Source organism: Scyliorhinus canicula, chromosome 5 (genome assembly GCF_902713615.1).
Source record: "Scyliorhinus canicula chromosome 5, sScyCan1.1, whole genome shotgun sequence".
NCBI lineage: Eukaryota > Metazoa > Chordata > Chondrichthyes > Carcharhiniformes > Scyliorhinidae > Scyliorhinus > Scyliorhinus canicula.
In genome coordinates this window covers 32,212,904-32,235,148 of record NC_052150.1, presented here as the reverse complement: position 1 = coordinate 32,235,148, position 22,245 = coordinate 32,212,904, and the positions used below count along the sequence as shown (strand labels likewise).

Genomic DNA, 22,245 nt, shown 5'->3' with positions numbered 1-22,245 from the left:
TTGCAAGCAGCAAACCAGTTTTCTGGCCAGGTGCAGATCTCCAAGCCAAAGGTGTTAATGGCAAAACGCTTAACATTCTGATGAGGCAGCCCAGATCCAGAGGCACACAATGGCAACATTTCCATCTCAATGTAGCACTTAATTGGTGGAGCAGACAGGATGGCACCAGAGTAAAGAATATCGAAACCACCCCCCAACATCGAGGGAAGCCCCCGCATTGGAGGATTTCGAAGGTAGCCGTTTGGAAACGTTCCAATCGGTACCGAAAGGTAGAGCCCGCCTAGAAGGGGGCAAGGACATTAGAGAGGGGTATAAAAGCAAATTCCCCACAGAGCCCGGTCTGTTAAACTCGTGCTCCGGCTCTGACTGACATCTTGCATCCTGACTCCAGCCGTTGAGCACCAGCCGCCGAAACCGTAAGTTCAACGCTCGCTACGCGATCCAAGCCCACTAGACCCCAAAGTACCAGAACGCTTGCTGAAGGCTGCAGTACAAGACCAGGACGAAGGCCTCGTTCTCTGACCTTGCCTGTTCCTGTTAGATAAGTATTCTGTTCACTTAAGTTTAGTTATAGCTTAGTCTCTTAGTGTGTGCATGAGTATTTATTATAACTGTATAATAAATATTGATCGTTTGAACTTTACTAATCGGTGTATCGTCTTTATTACTTTGAACTTGACCTTGGAATACTTGTGACGTTGCCTATACGGCAACTGGCGACTCCAGAGCTAAATAATTACATAGAACAGAGCCTAGTAGTGTTAAGCACACGTCGAACTCGGAGGCGTGTTAATACACTCCAATAAACGCGTTTTACAACCACAGTAAAACGTGCAACAAAGTCACTTGTTCAAACAAAGTAATCATGAAATCCAGCACTACATTAAAAATAAGACATTTAGAAAAAAAATTAAAGTTGAAGAAGCAAAGAAGGAAAACAGTCTGAAATACTTGAAAATGTGCACACATTCAAAATGTTATGGTTCCTAAGATTCAAAACTTATGTAGGGCGGCGCAGTGGTCATCACTGCTGCCTCACGGCGCTGAGGACCCGGGTTCGATCCTGGCCCCGGGTCACTGTATGTGGAGTTTGCACATTCTCCCAGTGTCTGCGTGGGTCTCACCCCTCCAGAACCCAAAGATGTGCAGGGTAGGTGGATTGGCTATTCTAAAAATTGCCCCTTAATTTAAAAGAAATTAGGTACTTTAAATTGAAAAAAATAGAGTAAAGATTCGATACTTAAATCATGTTGGGTACTTTAATCACTCCCTGCACTAGATTCATCAACAGAGAATCAAGAACTGTCATAAGCTTCTAAGTCTGCACTGGGCAATTATAGTAACCTCTGATCAATCTTAGTTTTAAAAGGAGAAATATACATTACACAATTTCAAGATGCCAATATAAAACAATGTTCGGATCCCGGACAAGAAACCCAACAATTTTCAGTTTGTAAAACTGTAAGCAAAGGATACTTCACCCCAGGATTGATAATATTGACCAATAGGTGTATTAATAATACTGACCAATAGTGTGTATTTGTGTTAAAACAAACTTTAATTTAAAAACAGAATCAATTCCATTGGCAAAGTAACAGCTTTATAGTTAACAGTTCAAACAGCTCTCAAAGAAAAGGAAAATCCTCAACTGACTCGCTACACCTGCAACTATATACATTTCAATTAAACAAACTACCAGTTACAAATAAAGTTAACAATCAAGTTTACTTGCTTCTCTTTGTGCAAAGACCTTGGAGAGAAGCTACCAGGGACAAGCTGAAAGTCCGATGGCAAACTGCAAAACTACAGTCAGACCTTGCTCCACTTATTTACATCATAAGGTATTCTTCAGTTTCCTCCCACTAAGATGGCCCATGAACTGTTTATCCAGGACTAAGCACCGTCCTTCAAATTATCTACACCCCTTCTGAAGCGGGACAAGAACCCGGAGCTGTGTGGGTCCTACCGGCCGATATCCCTGTTGAATGTGGACGCCAAACTGCTGTCCAAAATGTTGTCCTCCAGGATTGAGGATTGTGTTCCGGACATTATTGGGTAGGACCAGACGGGGTCTGTTAAGGGTAGGCAGTTGGTGGCCAATGTAAGAAGGTTGTTAAACGTGATCATGACGCCCCCGGAAGGTAGGGAGGTGGAGGTAGTGATCGCAATGGATGCAGAAAAGGCTTTTGATTGCTGACCACTGCCTTCAGTGCTTCCCAGACTATCTGTGGGAGGTACTGGGACGGTTCGGATTTGGGCAGGGCTTTATTGACTGGGTCAGGTTGCTGTATAAAGGCTCCTGTGGCAAGTGTATGGACGAATAGGACAACATCGGAATATTTTAGACTGCACCGGGGAACAAGACAGGGATGCCTCCTCTCCCCACTGTTGTCCGCGCTAGCTATAGAGCCGATGGCAATTGCTCTGAGTGTTTCAAGGGGTTGGTATCGGGGTGGGGGGGGGGGGGGGGGGGGGGGGGGGGGGGGGGGGAGAAGAGATGTAGCACAGTCTTGCACTATGCAGACGACCTGCTCCTGTATGTATTGCACCCATTAGACGGGATGGAAGAAATCATGAGGATTCATGGGGAATTTGTCCGGTTTTCGGGGTACAAGCTAAATATGGGGAAAAGTGAGATGTTTGCGGTCTAGACGAGGTAACAGGAGAGGCGATTGGGGGAGCTGCCGTTTAGATTAGTAGGGAGAAGCTTTAGGTACCTAGGCATTCAAGTGGCGCGGGAATGGGACCGGCTGCATAAATTAAATCTGGCCCGGCTAGACGACCAAATGAAGGACGATTTTCAGAGCTGGGATGCGCTCCCGTCGTCATTAGCTGGGAGGGTGCAGACCGTTAAGATTACGGTCCTCCCGAGATTCCTGTTCATGTTTCAATGTCTCCCCATCTTTATTCCGCGGTCCTTTTTTATATGGGTCAACAAAGTGATCTCTGGCTTTGTTTGAGCGGGCAAGACCCCGCGTGTAAGGAAGGTAATGCTTGAGCGGAGTTGGGGAGAGGACGGGCTGGAGCTGCCAAATTTTAGTAACTATTACTGGGTGGCGAATACAGCCATGATCAGGAAGTAGGTGGTGGGGGGAGGCGTCGACATGGGAGCGTATGGAGGCGGCTTCATGCAAGGGCACCAGTTTGGGGGCATTGGTAACGAGGCCTCTGTCATTCCCGCCGGCACGGTACTCCACCAGCCCCATGGTGGTGGCGGCCCTGAGAGTCTGGGGACAATGGAGGAGACATGTGGGAGCAGGAGTCTGGTCCCCAATCGGTAATAATTACCGGTTTGCCCCAGGAGGTATGGATGGGGGGTTCCAGATATGGCGGATAGCAGGGATTGAGAGGATGGGGAATACGTTTATAGAGGGGAGCCTTGAAGGCGCTGGAGGAGAAGTTTGGGTTGGCGAGGGGAAACAAATTCAGGTATCTGCAGGTGCGGGACTTCCTATGGAAACAGGCGTCAACCTTCCCGCTCCTACCTCTAAGGGGGATTCAGGACAGGGTAGTTGCCACAGGGTGAGTCGGAGAAGGGAGCATCTCTGACATTTACAAGGAACTTCTGGGGTCAGAGGAGACGCAGATCGAGGAGCTGAAGCGCCAGTGGGAGGAGGAACTGGGAGGAGAGATAGAGGATGGTCTATCGGCGGATGCGTTGAGTAGAGTCAACGCATCCGCAACATGTGCTAGGTCCAGCCTGAAACAATTTAACGTCGTTCACGGGGCTCACATGACAGTGGCCCGGATGAGCAGATTCTTTGGGGTGGAACACAGATGTGCAAAATGTGCGGGAGGACCAGCGAACCATGTCCACAAGTTCTGGGCACGTCGGAAGCTTGGGGGATTTTGGCAGGGGTTTGCAGATGTCATGTCCACGGTGTTCAAAACAAAGGTGGCACCGAGTCCAGAGGTGGCAATTTTCAGGGTGTCGGAAGATACGGGAGGCAGAAGTTCTGGTCTTTGCTTCCCTGGTAGCCCGGAGACGGATACTATTAGCTTGGAGGGACTAAGAGCCCCCGAAGTCGGAGACCTGGCTATCAGACATGGCTAGCTTTCTCTGTTTGGAGAAAATCAAGTTCGGCCCGAGAGGGTCACTGTTAGGGTTCACCCGGGAGGTGCAACCGTTCGTTGACTTCTTCACGGAAAATTAATCGTCAGCAGGGGGGGGGGGGGGGTGGTTAATAAAGTGGGACCTATAACGGAGGGAGACGGCTTTTGCACTATGTTTATAGTTTCATTTGTGGTGCTGTTATAATACCAAAAAATACCTCAATAAAATGTTTATTAAAAAAAAACAATGATTAACACACTTTTACAACTCCTTAATCACAGCTTTAGAAGAAATACTGTGTGTATCTTAAACCGGGGATATTTATAACATTATTGCAACAAAATATACTACAGAACAATTTCCGACATTTTTCGCAACAAAAACACACTTACCAGAAATGCAGGTGAAAATGCTCCAATTATAAAAAATATCATATTTTCCATGTTGATATACTACTGGTAACCTGTGTCTATATACTTCCTGTTTATACCATCTTAACTGAGACAATCACCGTAGTTAGCAGTTTCCATTGCTGGAAGTAGGGACATCATCAATAAGGTGAATCATGTGGACTCAAAACATTAACCGTTTCTCTCTCCACAGATGCTGCCAGACCTGCTGAGTTTATCCAGCATTTTATGTTTTGATTTCAAGAACTGCACTCAGTCCTTCATCAACCAAAGGTTGACCAAATCAACCTGAAATGTGAACTTTGTAAACCCACAGCAAGTTGCTTTCCTCGAACGGTTTAATACATAAGCACAGTGTTCCATCGCAAAATTGAACTCTGAATGCTGTATGCCATTTCAAACAGCCTCCTGAACAACCAGCACAGAGGAGTGCATCACAGCTTTAATCGCCTATTTTGCCAAGTTCTCAATTGCAACCATGTCATTATGTGGAAGGATACCAAAACAAATGAATTGACTGACAAGTACATAACATTGACACAGACATTAGTTACTTACTTGGTGTGAAAGCAAATCTGTGTTTGCATAGTTCACAGTATTCCTTTCTGCTGTGTTTGAGCCACTGAACTAAACTAGGAGAAAAGGTAAAAATATTAGCACTGTCAAACATAGACAAGTATTAATTTTTTTTAAACAAGAGGACTTAAAATATTTGCGCCATAATAATTTTGCTTATACCGTAAAAGTTCACAGGAAGCATTATTCCCACATTGCAGTTTAATGAGGTTTGTCATCATTTTTGTTCATCAATGCATCTTCACTTTGCACACTATATTCACTCACTATGTGTAAGCAAACACGCAACCGCATACAATTGATTGCAGCAGTCACACCTTGCATTATTAACTGCTGCATTTATTGATAAACCTTACCAGATTCATGTGCTCTCATCTATCAAGGCATTGTTGATTTATTTTATACTAATTCGGTGACTAGGTATCAATTAGCTTAGTTCTGAGCTCGTCCTCAGTTAGTAGGACACCTGCTCAGGCTAGAAAGTTTTAGGTTCATACCCCTCTACCAAATTGAGTACATAATCTAGGTTAATGCTTCAAAGTAGTACTGAGGTAGTGCCACATTGTTGGAGATCTTCAAGTCGATATTAATTGCCGGGTAACAGTGGACTTCTCTTGCAGATACTTGATTCTGTGGAAGTGTCTAACTTATTGGATATCTCTACTAAAGTGACATCACAGTGGCACAGGGATGATAGGATTGAATTAATTTTCTGCGCTGTTTCGTTCTTCTACCACTGCTAGGTTCACATTTGGGGGGGGGGGGGGGGGGGGGGGGGGGGGGGGGGGGAGATTTCAGGGGAGCGAGAGCTCAAATATTCAGAGGTAAATAATCTAAATGTGTCTTTCAGATGCCGATAGATAGTTTTACATGCCCAACTTCATCTTTTTTATTTTATATTTCCGATATTTACAATTTCAGTTTTTCTATCTAATGTTGCTCCAATTACTCAAATGCTTCACTCATTAGATGAACCTTGTAAAATTCATACAGATCGCTTTAGAATTTATATGGAGTTTCATTTCTCATCTCAATTGTAAACAAAATTCATTAGTTTTAATCATATTTATAAAGTTATTCGGCACAATAGAATTGAGATGTTGTGCGTGACTATTTTCAAGAAAGCTAATGGCGACAGAAAATTGCCTCATTGTAATGTTACTTACTATTTTATAAAATAGTATTTTGCATAAATGTAAAAGATTACTGCACATTATATTAATCTGATCCAACCTACCACTCTTGATGGATAAATTTGATACTGCCAGTGCACACACAAGGATGGTAAAGTGGTTTGTCTGGTGTCCCCTCTGACCGACATACTCGGCATATATCTGTTGAGGTAGAAGAGAAAGGGTGTCTTGGTATTAAGTCTTACCAAACTCTTAGCGCGTTTAGCTTATTAAGTTATTCAGTTCCAACATTTATTCTGAAAGTTCAAACTAAATGAACGTACCCACTGTGATGAGCAGTATTTTGACACTTAATTGTTTCTAATGGATTGTTAGCAACCTGCTTACACAGACCATAATCCACTGAGGTTTCTGGAGACGTTTAAAGATTTTAATGAAAGACTGCTTAAATGGATTTTATTGCTGCAACCATTCAACTTGAAAATTATACTTGTAGCAGGAAGAGAAAACATGATTGCAGATGCATTATTGCGACTTTGAGATGCAAGTCATAGATTATCATAGAATTTACAGTGCAGGAGGCCATTCAGCCCATCGAGTCTGCACCGGCTCCTGGAAAGAGCACCCTACCCAAGGCCAACACCTCCACCCTATCCCCATAACCCAGTAACCCCACCCAACACTAAGGGCAATTTTGGACACTAAGGGCAATTTATCATGGCCAATCCACCTAACCTGCACATCTTTGGACTGTGGGAGGAAACCGAAGCACCCGGAGGAAACCCACGCACACCCTGGGAGGACGTGCAGACTCCGCACAGACAGTGACCCAAGCCAGAATCGAACCTGGGACCCTGGAGCTGTGAAACAATTGTGCTATCCACAATGCTACCGTGCTGCCCTGGAATGTTTAAAGTTGGGAAAAGAAAGGCTGAAATGGACTATACTGTTTGCATGCATGAACATGTTGATATATCTTTTAGTGTAATAGTGGTTAGTATTTTAGTATTTAAAGTTGAAAATGACTTTGGAAAATGAAGCCATCTTTCCATATTGCTGGTTCTTTTTTTTAAAAATAGGTTGACACGAATGCAAGGCGGCAATTCAGCCCTTTGAGCCTTCTCAGCCATTCAATCAGATTATGGCTGATCTCTTCCTGGTCTCAAAGCCGCCTCCCTACTTGTTCCCCATAAGCCTTTAACCCTTTTTTTAAAAAAAAATCAGAAATTCTCCCTTTTGAAACTATTTAATGATTCGGACTCCACCGCACTATGGGACAGCGAGTTCCGCAAATTCACCATCCTCTTCGATAAGTAGTGCCTCCTCATCTCAGTTTTAAATCTCCCGCCTCTCAACCTAACCTATACCTGTGACTTCTTGTTCTAGATTACCCCACAAGGGCAATATGATACATATGGACAGTAGGTCTACTAAAGCTGTGACTAAGGTGTCGTGAGAGTGTAGTAAATAGGGATTTTGGAGGGGAAGTATTCTGCTGATAGATTGGAGAAGTATTTACTTGTTTACAGATAGCTGGCCAATGAAATTTTGTTTTGGTTTGGAGGTCTCTGGCGTGTCGATAATTTGAGGGATACTGTGTTTGGTCCTGGCTAAACAGGTTTTGGGACACATGTGGGTGGAGACAGAAGAATGTCGTAATGCTTTGGGTACAGATGTAATTAAGGGGAGGGGTCAGGTCTGTCTGCAGTTTCAATTTGCCACAGGACTTTAGCCTGACAGGAAATGTCCTCAGTTTGTTCCTAGAAGGTTCTCTCCAGGAATCTGCAGAGTAAAGCAAACAAAACCTGATTGTTAAATTTATTTAGAAGTGGTATTTGAACTATATAGATTTGCTTAATTAAAATATTTAGTGGCAGATTTATAAAGTGTGTCAGAGCTCCCTCTTTGATTTAAGAACTGTTGACTGTAAAGCTGTTTATTTGTTGTTTGTTAGTGTGATTAATTCTGTGCTTAAAGTTTGTTTTCTCACGGTGCCGAGGTGACAGGTTCGATCCTGGCCCTGGGTTACTGTCCGTGTTGAGTATGTACATTCTCCCATCCCTACAACCCAAAAAATGTGTGGGGTAGGTGGATTGGCCATGCTACGTTGCCCCTTCATTGGAAAAATAAATAATCCTAATGGTCAGTGTTATCACTCCTGTGATGCATTCACCTTTCTCTCAGTTTTATCAATTGCAAATAGTTGGGTTCTCATCCGGGAACCATACACAACCAACAAATAAATACTGAAGATTTCTGACTACCATTCACGTGCCTATATGTTTGGAGAAGAAGAACAATTGTTGTATTATTTCAATACTCGCCTTCATTTTGATTTAGAAATGACTCGAGTAGTAATACAAGACACTTCAATAGACTTGTTACAAGTACAGGTTTGTTATAAGACTGCTTCCGCAGCTTCTCCCCCACCCCCCCACCGATGCTTATTATCTTTTGTTGCCTAGCACGAGGTTGTAATTTCACTTCTTCTTCAGAATGGGTTAAAGAAAAATAAAATCAGGAGTTAAAGACTGTCTTGACTGAACCAACTAGCTCCTGTGCACTTCATCTCTGTGCAACACTGGCCTGAGATTACTATGAAACAAAGCATGAGCCAATTGATATTGCACATAACCAGCCAAGAAAGAAAAAAGCATAAGCTTTCCAACTGCTACCTATGCAATACAGTGCTCACTTCAGATGTGCAAGCCTGTAGCCATACTGTTGCACTATTGGTTGTTTACAAGCAAGCATTATTTTGTGCTGTGTCAATTGCACTGCTCGTCAGTAAACAGATTAGTGCAGAGCTTCATTCACTTATGATTTTTTAAATGTCATGAAATGTGAGACTGTGCCCACTTCCTCACGACACTAGAATGACGAATCGAATTCAGACTCTATTGTATTACAAAGTACCTTGTACAAACTGGGCACTTTTGAAACACAATTTCAGATCACTCTACACTTGCATGCCACGTAGTGACATCTCAAGTGACTTCTTGCCGGATAGGATGTTACATCACTAAGTCAGGAAGCAATCTGACCCCTGCAGTTGATCAATGAAAGACAAAATCACACTGTAAACCATAGAAGGGATAGTATAATTGTAGCCCAATACACAATTCACTGCTGGATCACAAATTAGTTTCTCTCACATTGCTTCAAAACAATGAACTTGTCTTCGTAAAAGCTACGACCGCAATTATCGGATGTAAATTTTGCTGTTACAAAGGAAACTCCCATCAACATTCCAGTGATCACTCTTCCCTCCCCATAATCACAGCTGAAAATCAGCAGGACAGAACAAGAGACTGTGCAGAATATATAAACCTATTCTACAATTTTATGGATTTTGGTTTTGCTTATGGAAAAGACAGAATTTCAGACGAGAAGAATTCAGAATACTAAAAATAAAATACAAATGTAAAATTATTTAAATGGTTTTGTATTGTGTGGCTTTGTATGTCGGAAACCAATAACTAGATTTTTGCATCTATTCAGCTACTTTAACTAAAATTATTTTTGTTGTTATATCCAAATATGAAAAAAATCTTATGTCTGCACATAGTTCCAGTCTACAAAACCTTACTTCATAAAATTCAAGTCTTTCCTTCTCTTTCCCCTGATCGGAGATGAACGGTCCGTGTCTATCTCACTGTGCCATTCCGTTCCCATCATTTCAAATTTTATTTCAAACACTACTTAATCTGCTAAGTTTAGCATTATGTAAAAACAAGTTTCCTATTATTAGGTTGTCTTTCCAGATGCAATGCTTCTGAAGTGCAAAAGTAACACTTGTTCTAAGGACAGTACATCTAATCAGTATTAAGCTTACGGTCAAGAAAGAGCATATAACACTTCAGTCATTATGGTAGTACTCCAAAAATGAACATGACACGACTTGGTGTGGGTAATGACTGTGATTGTTGCAGTACTCAACAGTATCTATTCTATTGATTGTGCATGCATGCAGCGAGATGCTTATTATGTGTAAACTCTGGCTCTTGCCAATGAAAGTTGGAAATGACAGAGAAAGGTCTATTAGCATGACTTCCAGTGGTCATATCCCATTAAAACAGAGGAGAATTTCACCCATCTGCAAGGGCGAAGTTCAAATTTGTGTGCAAAAGAGTATTCTATGTGCAGCGTAACATTGTCCGATCGCTTCTTCCCCAATTCCAGAAAACTATCTGGATACTTAAGGAATTCTCAAATAATTGATGTTTAATAGAATCTTTCACATCAAGCAAAATTTGAACTTATACACAGAAGACTTCACTTGCCAAGAAATTACTTAAAAAAAACACTGACAGCTCTGCATACAAGAGTTTCATAGAAGTATTGATTTCAGAATAAAAATTGCAATAAAATTTATACTGAAGGAAAATAAAGATGAGTGATCTTGAGGCTGATTAAATGTTTAAGAGTTATTTCAAACTCTACAATGGCAATGCTTAAAAGAGGCAATGCACAACCATCCCGATGTAAAGACCACCAGTCATCATAGAAACCCCATGGATGGAGGCAGAAAGTTGCAAAACCCATTTTACATATATGCAGTTGTTGCAAAGTTATGCTCCAAGTTTGTCCTGCATGATAAACAGGGCAGGTTTTGAACTCGGGCAAGACAGCTGGTTCCACAGTTCTGGGTCATTCACAGGCCTACATAAGAGTGCGTAAGTTCTGTGGGAGGCACAGGGAATACAGTGCATCAAAATCTGCCTCTTAAAGCAATGAAGAGTGCACAAATAGTTTTCCAGGTGCCAATCTAAATAAAACATCTCCAACACAGAAAATCGCAAAGCAATTGTGGAAACAAAATTATAGAAACAAATATAGCACTTTTCACAACTACTGGACATCTCAAAGTGCTTTATAGCCAATTAAGAACTTTTTGAAGTGTATTTGTCTATCACATTACTGTTGTAATGTAGCTAACATGGCAGCCATTTTGTACGTAGCAAACTTTGACAAACAGCAATGACTTGATAACCTGTGCTTTATTGTAATGCTGGTTGACAGATAAATATCGTTCATAACACCAGGAATAACTCCCCTGCTAATCTTGGAAATAATGCCACGGGATCTTGTGTCTAGCTCAGAGGGCAAACATTTACATTTGTCCAAAAGATGTCATCTCCAACAGTGTAGCATTCAATGATTCAGTGCAAAGGTAATTTATCCCTTGATGTCGATGCCAGTTCCTTAAAAAACTATCCAATCAATGCCACTCCCTTACTCTTTCTTCATAGTCCTGTATTTTTTTGCCCAAACTCCATTTTGAACGTAATTATTTAATCTGCTTCCTTTCAGCCAGTTCATTAAAAAATATTTCCCAGCCACCTGTAATAGGCATCTTCTGGTTGCACAACCTTCTGCCACTGGAAGTAACTTCTCTTCATCCACCCTACCAAAATCCTTACTAAATCTTCCTTTAACCTACTCTATTTCAAGGAGGACAAACCCAGATTGCTATCCCAACCACATAACTGAGTTCCCCACTCCCTGACCCTATTCTAATAAAGATTCTTCAGCACTCAATTCAATGCCTTGCCATCCTCCCTCCAAAGTACAGTGCCCACCATTAAGCACAATACTCCAGCTGGGGCCTAAGCTGCATGTTATAAAAGGTTTAGCTAGCTTCCTTGCTTTTGTGCTGTGTTCTTCTATTAGTAAAGTCAAGGATCCATTTACTAAAAATAAATATTTTTTAAAAACAGCCTTCTCAACCGTGGATGGCACAGTGATTAGCACTGCTGCCTCACAGTTCCAGGGTCCCGGGTTCGGTTCCAGCATTGGGTTACTGTCTTGTGTGGTGTCTGCACATTCTCCCCTCATCTGCGTGGGTTTCCTGCGGGTACTCCGGTTTCCTCCCAGTCCATATTTGTGCAGGTTAGGTGAATTGGCCATGCTAAATTGCCCCTTAAGTGTCCAAAGGTTAGGTGGGGTTACGAGGATGGGGCAGGGGAGTAGGATTGGATAGGTTGCTCTTTCAAAGGGTCTGTGCAGACTCAATGGACCAAATGGCCTCCTTCTGTACTGTAGGTATTCTATGATTCCAACTTGCCCTGCCACTTGGAAAGATTTTCATAGATAAACCTCCTGCACCCAGACAAATTTTCCCTCATTAACATGGGATGAATCCCTCCAGATCAGCTGACTTTTCTACTTGGGACAGCCAACCTTTCAAGTACATCCGCTCTATTTTTATTCTATTCAATGTCACTATTGCATCCTTCTTGAACATTGCATTTGTATCGAATAGAAATGAGGAGTCTGTCAAGTACTCCTTTAGTCACTCAGCCACTTCCTTCTCGTCCACAAAATTATCCTCTTTTTAGGCCGCTACCAACCACGTCCTTCCTTTGCCTACTCATATACAATTCATGTCCTTAAGATACTTTCAGGTTTAATTTTATCTTGGTGGCTAATCTAGTCTCATATTCTCTCCGATCACCCAATTCCCTTTCTTTGATCACCTATTTTCAACTTGTTTCTCTACTGTATTACAAACCTTACAATTGTCATAAGCCTCATTTTCCTGTGTCATTTTATCTCGGGGAGCATGAACATGGAATTCCCATCTTTCCCCATCAGTAGAACGTGTACACTCTGTACCTGACTCATTTCCATTTTGCAAGCCCTCCATTAAAAAATTAGCTTTTTATCTCCTAATTTTTAATTCCAATCCACCAGGTCCCTTTTCAACTCACTGAATTAATAATCTTTATTAGTGTCCCAAGTAGGCTTACATTAACACTGTAATGAAGTTACAGTGAAAATCCCCTAGTCGTCACGCTATGGCGCCTGTTCAAGTACACGGAGGGAGAATTCAAAATGTTCAATTCACCTAACAAGCACATCTTCCAGGACTTGTGGGAGGAAACCGGAGCACCCCGAGAAAACCCATGCAGACATGAGGAGAACATGCAGACTCCCCTGGCCCAAGCTGGGAATCGAACCCAGGTCCCTGGCACTGTGAAGCGACAAGTGATAACCACTGTGCCACCCCAAAGTTACCCATTCCCCAGTTGATTATATTTACACTTGATTGAACCTATTCTTCTCCATTGTTATTGTTTCCCAAATTCTCACTCATCAAAATATGCTCCACTTGCCCTACTTCATGCCGCAGAGCTGGATTCAGCACTGCTTCCCTCCTCATTGGACTAGAAACAGAATAAAGTGCTCAAGAATTATTTTGCCTTTGTCTTTTAGATTTTTATTGCAGTCTATATGAGAATAAAGTCTCCTACTATTACTGCTGTGTCGGTTTTGCATTTTATAATAATTCATCTACAAATTGTGTTCCTTTATCTCTTTAGCTACAACTGGTATAAACTTGAGCTTTCAGTAGTCAAAGCAATTGAATACAATTCATGCATACTGGGGAAAACAGTAGCAACTTACTCAAGCTTTCCTATGCAGTCCTTGTAAAAAAAAAATCACAAGAAGGAAAACCCAGAAATTTTGTGTCATTCTTTTATGTTCAAAGTCTTCCAGAATATATTCTGGAACATTCACTCCAAGCTGTTTGCGCATGTCCAGTGAAAAACAAGTTATGAATAAACCTTAAACAAACTTTCCCCTTGAAGTAATAGAACCACAATCTGCAAGTCCAATTTTGCATGTCATGGACATGTGGTCTGCTGTTATGAAGGGATTCCAAGTATTTCTCCTTTCCTGGGGAAAATAGAGGGGGAAAAAAAATCCAATGGTGACTGTGGATGCGCATACTTATCGGTAGCTAGCTTTGGAGTTGTGGCGTAAGACAGATAACCAGGAGCCGGACTCCAGATTCATAATTTGCTGAATGAAAGTATATATGGCATTGGTGAAGAGAGTCAGAAAAAAAAAAAATTGTGGGGTCTCCGGGGAGGGGTTGGCTGCCATAGAACATAGATCAGTACAGCATACGCCCTTCGGCCCACATGTTGTGCTGACTATTTATTCTAATCTAAGTTCAACCTAACCTACAACCTTCAATTTACTGTTGTCCATGTGCCTGTCCAAGAGTCGCTTAAATGTCCCTAAGGACTCTGACTCCACCACCTCTGCTGGCAGTGCATTCCACGCACCCACCACTCTCTGCGTAAAGAAACCACCTCTGACATCTCCTCTATACCTTCCTCCAATCACCTTAAAATTATGTCCCCTCGTGACAGTCATTTCTGCCCTGGGGAAAAGTCTCTGGCTATCCAGTCTATCCATGCCTCTCAGCACCTTGAACACCTCTATCAAGTCACCTCTCTTCCTTCTTCTCTCCAGTGAGAAAAGCCCTAACTCCTTCAACCTTTCTTCACAAGACATACCCTCCAGTCCAGGAAGCATCTGGTAAATATCCTCTGCACCCTCTCCAAAGCATCCACATCCTTCCTATAATGAGGCAACCAGAACTGGACACAAGATTCCAAGTCTGGTCTAACCAGGGTTTTACAAAGCTGCAGCAAAACCTCACGGCTCTAAAATTCAATCCCCCTGTTAATGAAAGCCAACACACCATATGCCTTCTTAACAACCCTATCAACCTGGGTGGCAACTTTGAGGGATCCATGTACGTGAACCCCAAGATCCCTCTGTTCCTCCACATTTCCAAGAATTCTGCCTTTAACCCTGTATTCAGCATTCAAATTCGACCTTCCAAAATGAATCACTTCACATTTATCTAGGTTGAACTCCATCTGTCACTTCTCAACCCAGCTTTGCATCCTGTCAATGTCTTGCTTTAACCTGCAACAGACCTCGACACTATCTACAACTCCACCAACCTCTGTCATCTGCAAACTCCCTAACCCACCCTTCCACTTCCTCATCCAAGTCATTTATAAAAACCACAAAGAGCAGAGGTCCCAGAACAGATCCCTGCAGGACACCACTGGTCACAGACTTCCAAGTGGAATACTTTCCATCCACTACCACTCGCTGTCTTCTTTCGGCCAGCCAATTCTGTATCCAGACAGCCAAATTTCCCTGTATCCCATGCCCCCTAACTTTCTGAATGAGCCTACCATGGGGAAACCTTATCAAATGCCTTACTGAAATCCATCCACTGCCCGACCTTCATCAATGTGTCTTGTCATATCCTCAAAGAATACAATGAGACTTGTGAGGCGTGACCTGCCCCTCACAAAGCCATGCTGACTATCTTTAATCAAACTATTTAAAAAAAAAATAATCATGAATCCTATCTCTCAGAATCCTTTCCAATATTTTGCTCACCACAGGCGCAAGACTGATGGGTCTGTAATTCCCAGGGATTTCCCTATTCCCTTTCTTGAACAGGGGAACAACATTCACCTCCTTCCAATCATCCGGTACTACTCCAGTGGAGAGCGAGGACGCCAAGATCATCGCCACTGGCGCAGCAATCTCCTCCCTCGCTTCCCATAGTAACCTTGGGTATATCCCGTCAGGCCCAGGGGACTTATCTATTCTGATGCTTTTCAAAATTTCCAGCACATCCTCCTTCTTAATATCAACCTGTTCGAGTCTATTAACCTGGTTCACACTATTCTCCTGAGCAACAAGGTCCCTCTAGGTGAATATTGAAGCAAAATATTAATTTAGCGCCTCCCCTATCTCCTCAGTCTCGAGACAGAAGTTCCCTCCACTATCCCTGATTGGCCCTACTCTCACTCTGATCATTCTCTTATTTCTGACATAAGTGTAGAGCATCTTGGGGTTTTCCCTAATCCTTCTCGCCAGGGCTTTTTCATGCCCCCTTCCAGCACTCCCAAGTCAATTTTTGAGTTCTTTCCTGGCTACCTTGTAACCCTTTAGAGCCATGCCAGATCCTTGCTTCCTCAACTTTACGTAAGCTTCCTTCTTCCTCTTGACTAGAAGCTCCACTTCTCCTGTCATCCAAGGCACCTTCACCTTACCATTCCTTCTTCGTCTCAGTGGGACAAAACTATCCAGTACTCGCAGCAAGTGCTCCTTAAACAACCCCCACATTACTGTTGTGCATTTCCCCGTGAACAACTGTTCCCACTTCATGCTCCTCAGCTCCCGTCTAATCGCAGTGTAATTTCCACTCCCCCAATTAAATACCTTCCCATACTGTCTGTTCTTATCCCTCTCCATGACTATGGTATAGGTCAAGAAGTTGTGGTCATCGTCACCAAAATGCTCTCCCACCGAGACATCTGACCTGGTTTGTTGCCAAGCACTAAATCCAATATGCCCCCCCCCCCCCCCCCCCCCCAAAGTCAGCCTATGTACCCGAGAGCACTCACTTACTGTTTCCCTCTTTTGAATATTCCTGGTGACCAATTTCAATGTGAAAACACAATATTTTTAAGGTCCATTAGAGTCATACACTATTAGAACTCCCAGTTCGCTGAAAGTTTAATATAGAGTTAATCATTGACATCCATCCTAACTGAAAACTTAGCCACGTTCATGTTTTCTTTACACTCATTCTGTCCTCCCAGTTTCCGTGTGATCTCTCATTATAACTCTAAGCATGTTCCATCAACAGAAAATGGGGGACAAAAATACACAGCACACAAATAAACCTTAATATCTACTGGAACCATTTCCTATGATGTATCACAGCTTATAAGTGAAAGCCAATATTAACGACAATGGATTAACATTTGTAGATAACAGTTATGTACACTGGTGACTAAAGTGCAAGTCTGAAATAGGAACATTTAACGAAGCATTTGACGTCTGCTGCATCACTTAACTGTTAGAAAGTTCAAAAGTTCTTTACACCAACTGCTTTAGATCCACAGGTTGATCAGAAAAAAATGATAGCGACAGATACGTGAGAAATTTCACTGGAGTACATCTGAAGGAACTATAATTTGCAACATGAATTCAATGGTTATATCCCTATCAGAGACAGTCTCAAAGAATTATGTTCACTGACATATTCCAGCAAATTTCAGATACAGACAAATAATTAGTGGATGATGGACTAGTCCAAAACCACACACTGAAGCAGAGAATGGTGAATACTAAACAAATCCCAGAACCATTCACTTACAGAGACCGACAGTTACAGGATGACTTACAGACTCACGTACTGGCCCAGTGGTGAACAAATACCAAACAAACATATTTCACATACAGACCACTTACCACTTGATATATTTGTTGTTTAAACGTGAGCATTATCAAAAACACCAACAATTTTGTACCTTCCTAGTTGCTGTGTTTAAGGTGGCTGTGGATTGTGTTCTTTCACCTCGTTGCCTGTATGCCAAAGCTACACCCATAGTGCAAGGGATCAAAAATACACACCCACCTATAACACAGACACACAAACTTAAAACCCACAGCTTCATCACAATATCAGTTTGATCCATTGTAAAAGTGAATTTCACAGGTCAAGCACAGACAGGGTAATTAAAACATTCACAAATCATACGTAGATACTGGGTGATCACAACATCCACATTCCATGCCTGGAAGTTTCAGAGTAAATCTATATCCAATTAGCAGAATAAAGAACAGGTATCAAGGAAATCTCCATTGTGTTGTAGTAACTGACATACTGCAAAAATGTACAAAAATGGTGGAAGATATAGGAGGGATGTCAGAGGTAGGTTCTTTACTCAGAGTGGTTGGAAGTGGAACACACTCCCAGCTATGGTAGTGGAGTGGGACACTTCAGAAACTTTCAAACGGTTATTAGATAGGCATATGGAGTGCACTAGAATGATTGGGAGTAGGTTGAATTGATCTTAGTTTCAGACTAGTTTGGCACACCATCGTGGGCCGAAGGGCCTGTACTGTGCTGTACAGTTCTATGTTCTATAAATGACTCCTCGTTGAGGACATTTCAAAAGAGAATATACAATTCAACCACAGTTTACAGCAATTATTCTTACTGTCAGAAGTTACAGCAATTTGGCTGAGAGATTAACAACAAATATAACAGAAGATAATAGAATCCTTGCAATGAGGAATAAGGCAGACAGCTTCAAAGGTTTAGGACCCACTGCCCTCTTTCACAACAATCGTTTCACCTGTAGTCTTAAATTGGGAAGTAAAATAGTTTGGAATCTAAAGTGAGCTTAAATTGGGTTCTACAGCGGTGGGATGTTCAACTCAAGACCTCTGAGTAAAGATGGTCCAAGGCAGTCGTCTTGTTTGTGTTTATGTGTTTTGTTAGCTGATAGGTGTTGTTTGAAGGGATGCTTGTATCATTGTTGCCTCACCAATTAGTAAGCCTAAATCAGAATACTAGAATTTCTTAGCTCAGCAATGAAGCAAAAGCAAATTACTCAGAACATGGATTTGATACTTTATAGCCACAAGCCTCAAAACTCACAAGTACATGCCTTCATGATATGCATACAAAATCAAAGAACAGTAAGCCAGCTATAAAGTCCAGCAAGGTCAAAGTCTGATTTCATTTTATGTTGAGTTACTGATTTCAGTCAGGACTTGGTGTTTCTACTTACCTTCTGGGGTAGGGAAAGAAAAAGTGGCTAGGGCGCCTTCCACTTAACTGCAATTCAATTTCAAAATTGTATGAAAAAAGTGGAGACAGGATCAGATCTCCCTGCAAAATTCCAATGACAAACCAATGATATTTGGGGAAATGAAGAATGAGCATTTGGATGAGGTGCTTATGGAATTTAACTAAATAAGGAATAAATATTGTCAGAAGCAGACAATAGGAAAGAAATTTAGTTAAAAATGGAGAGATAGGTACCTAATTAAATTTCATATTCAATGCTGCAACTCTGAGAAACCAATAATAAAACGTTGCCTGGTTAGAGACTCCTCAGGTATAAAACTATGATGAACCAGTTAAGAGCACCAAAGGGCAACATGTGGTATGGTAAACTAAGCAACAACAATATGGAAACCAGCATCAGCAGCAAATCTGTAAAAGCAATAAATCTCAATAATTCATACAAGGCTTTGTATTTGCTTGGCAAAGGTTCAAACTAACTGAACATTATATTAAAATCCTCAAGAAACGTATTGCACAGAAGTTTCACTTCAGGTCAAACTAACCCACATTTCCAAGTAAAACACATTTTTTACAGTCAAGTCAATTTTGCCAATGATCCCTGAAGATGCAAACGTTCTGAGGTCAACTTGTTTTAGCATTAAAGGAGCATGATTGAGCACAAAAAGGTAGCACAAAAAACAGATTTCGCGATCAGTAGAAAATGCTGCTAAACACTATTAAGAAATCATTCAAACCATACAATTAATTTCTGAAGCATATAAAACAATCCAATGCTGAAGCAGAGATCAGAAAGCAGCATGATTTCCTGCTTCCAATCACCACAATAATAATAATCTTTATTAGTCTCACAGGTAGGCTTACACTAACACTGCAATGAAGTTACTGTGAAAATCACTGAAGTCACTGGTACACGCACGTGAACAGATTAAGGATTGACTTTTAGGCTTTCCACTGTCAAAAAGTTTGATCATGATCATTCATGAAGAATGAGAACTTAAATGAGGTAGCGAAGAGTAGACTCTCTATTCTCCAGAACTATTCTAAAAATCAGTGCCTTTTTTTAAAGAATTAAATTGGAACAAGGATCCTCCGAAATACCTGTGCTGCTCCAATTCGCACCTCTTGAGGATTCCCAAATTTAATTGATCTACTACTAGTGGCTACGCCTTCAATGGTCATGGCCCTAAGGTGTGGAATTTCTTCCTTAAGTCTTTGCTTCTCTTTACCCCCTTATGACATTCCTTAAAACCTCCCTCTAAGGCCACACTTTTACTCAGCTGCCTAATATCTCATATTGCTGTATAAAGTTTTGGTCAATAACATACCAGTGAAGCGCCATATGAAATTTTATTGCTGGAGAGATGCTTTATAAACATAGTTGTTTTTGTTATTTCAATGGCACAAACAGTTCACCTTTTGCATCATCAAGTGGTGTAATTCAAACTTATCAACAATTCCTCAGACGTGGTGTAAAGTCTCAGAGCCAAAATTGTGTGCTTCCCCATATAAATTAGACGGATTACATAAGGAGTTGATAGGCAGGTTTCTCTGGCCAATTTCATCATGACTGTTTGCAAACAACGCTGCCATAAATAAGCCTGGAAGAAAATTCTCAGACTCTGCCAGTCACTGCGCAATACGAGAAGAAATTTTTTAACAAAATACATAATTCTAACATTTTAATCATGTGCTCAACTTCAGCTCTTTTCAGTGAAAATAACTGAACAGTGGGCTCTGGTCTTTTAATAACACAACAGCAATTAACCATAACCAATGGGGGAATGCCTTTGTGAATTACCAATTTTAGAACAAGTCCAGGGGACAGGGAACTGTAATGGCAATGGCATAGCCCATAAATCATCAGAAAATATAGAAAAATAATTGGCCAATCGAATTCATTTCTTTGAACAGATCATTTTGTTTGGGATATCATGGATTTCACTCAACTAATTTGATCTGGAGGACAAAAGAATATCTGTGACGATTGGAAATAAATTTGAGGTTGTAAGGCAAAACACAAGATACCAACCTTAAACAACAATCTTTATTATTCATAGAAAATGTGGGTCTTTCGAGGTATAGAAATGTAACAATTGGAATGATATTCTGGTGGTTTAGATCAGTGCTTTTCAAACTTTTTTCCCCCAAAACCGACTTTTACCGGCCGGCCAACCTTCGTGATCCACCATTTTCGTTTATCTTTAATGCGACAGGTGAATCTGCTGCTTGGTCCTCACAATCTCATTTACTTTGTTATTCAATGTTACATTTCTGCTAAGGACTTCAGCTGATGATTTAAGTTCTCACTACACCCTTTGAAGAAAGTCCTCAAATTCACCATGCTTCAAATGGCTTTGAAGTTTTGAGGGGTTTAAACTTTCATTTGCCATACTTCCCTGCATATAACGCACATGCGCGTTGTATCCCAATTTGTATTGGCACAATTAATAACGTCATACCTCAAGAAATCACCTTTATACTGCTTTGTTCTCCATTTCAGCTTTTTAAAAATAAATATAAGAGTACCCAATTATTTTTTTCCCCCCAATTAAGGGTTAATTTAGCATGGCCAATCCACCAACCCTACACAGCTTTGAGTTGTGGGGGCGAGACCCACGAAGACACAGGGAGAACACGGACAGTGACCGGGGCCAGGATCAAACCCGTGAGGCAACAGTGCTAACTGCGGCGCCACCGGTCAACTTCTTTGTAATGGATTGTTCATCAGAGGCCCTGGAGCTCATACTAGCACGACTTTGTCCTGTTGTGGACTCTCCTGACAGTTCACACTAACATTGCTTTGTCCTGTCGATGGCTCTCATCAGCAGCTGTCGCCAGTAGACTTAGTTGCGAGATCCTGGCCTGTTTGCATCTCTGGCCCTCTCTTCCTCATTATTAAACGATCCATTTTCAATCCTTCACAGTCCTGTTGGCTTGCTTGCTGGCAGCTACAAATTGGAGGAATCTCTCTTCTGGGCACGCAAAGCACGGACGTACAGGGACGTACACGTAAATCCTAATTCTTGCAGAATCTCACACATTTCATTGTGTGGACTAATTACAATAATCAAAACATGGGAGCAGCAGGTGGCCTGTCTCCCCAGCACAACAAAGAGAGTGCCAATGAAACCCGTTATACCTGCTGAGGTGCTAATCTGTCTCCTCAGGTGAACAATGGATTTTGATCAGAGACATAGGAACTGATCAACAACCTGAAATTGACTCATCAACGGTAACAAATGACCCAAGCACCTTTGGCTTTTGGAAAGTTTAATGTTACATTCCTGGACTCCCAGCCTGTTTACACTTCCAGCCTGTCAACACCAAAGTAGAACTCCAGAGGCCGACAAGTCCAAACCTTCCTGAAGCATGATTTTCTGAAAGATTCCTGCCATCACCTGTAGAATGGACCAGGTCTCTGGATACCAAACTTATCTTGCTGCATCATCACCAAATTTAAAGGCATTCTGCAACTTCAGGCAGTCAAACTCTCCTGAACCTTAACGCTTATGTGAAATAATGTCCATATATCGGCTTCTCTTTAAAACTTTATTTTTGCTGTAAAACATTTTTCTTTCTTATTGGGCAGCACAAGTGAATAGCACTGTGGCTTCACAGCACCAGGGTCCCAGGTTT

At 41.6% G+C, this 22,245-nt stretch overlaps 1 protein-coding gene across 5 annotated transcripts in view; it reads right to left on the bottom strand.

Moving 5' to 3' along the window:
• march6 (membrane-associated ring finger (C3HC4) 6) overlaps positions 1 to 22,245 on the bottom strand; it is a 116,100-nt gene that overhangs the window by 81,729 nt on the left and 12,126 nt on the right. For 4 of the 5 annotated variants that reach the window (XM_038796866.1, XM_038796868.1, XM_038796867.1 and 1 more), the window contains exons 2-3: positions 6,278 to 6,374; positions 5,023 to 5,096 (exon numbers count right to left, since the gene is read on the bottom strand). The exons of the other annotated variant lie outside the window; for it this stretch is intronic. In XM_038796866.1, the coding sequence (XP_038652794.1) occupies positions 5,023 to 5,096; positions 6,278 to 6,374 (171 nt within the window). The remainder of the gene's footprint in view (positions 1 to 5,022; positions 5,097 to 6,277; positions 6,375 to 22,245) is intronic. 5 annotated transcript variants of the gene reach the window in all.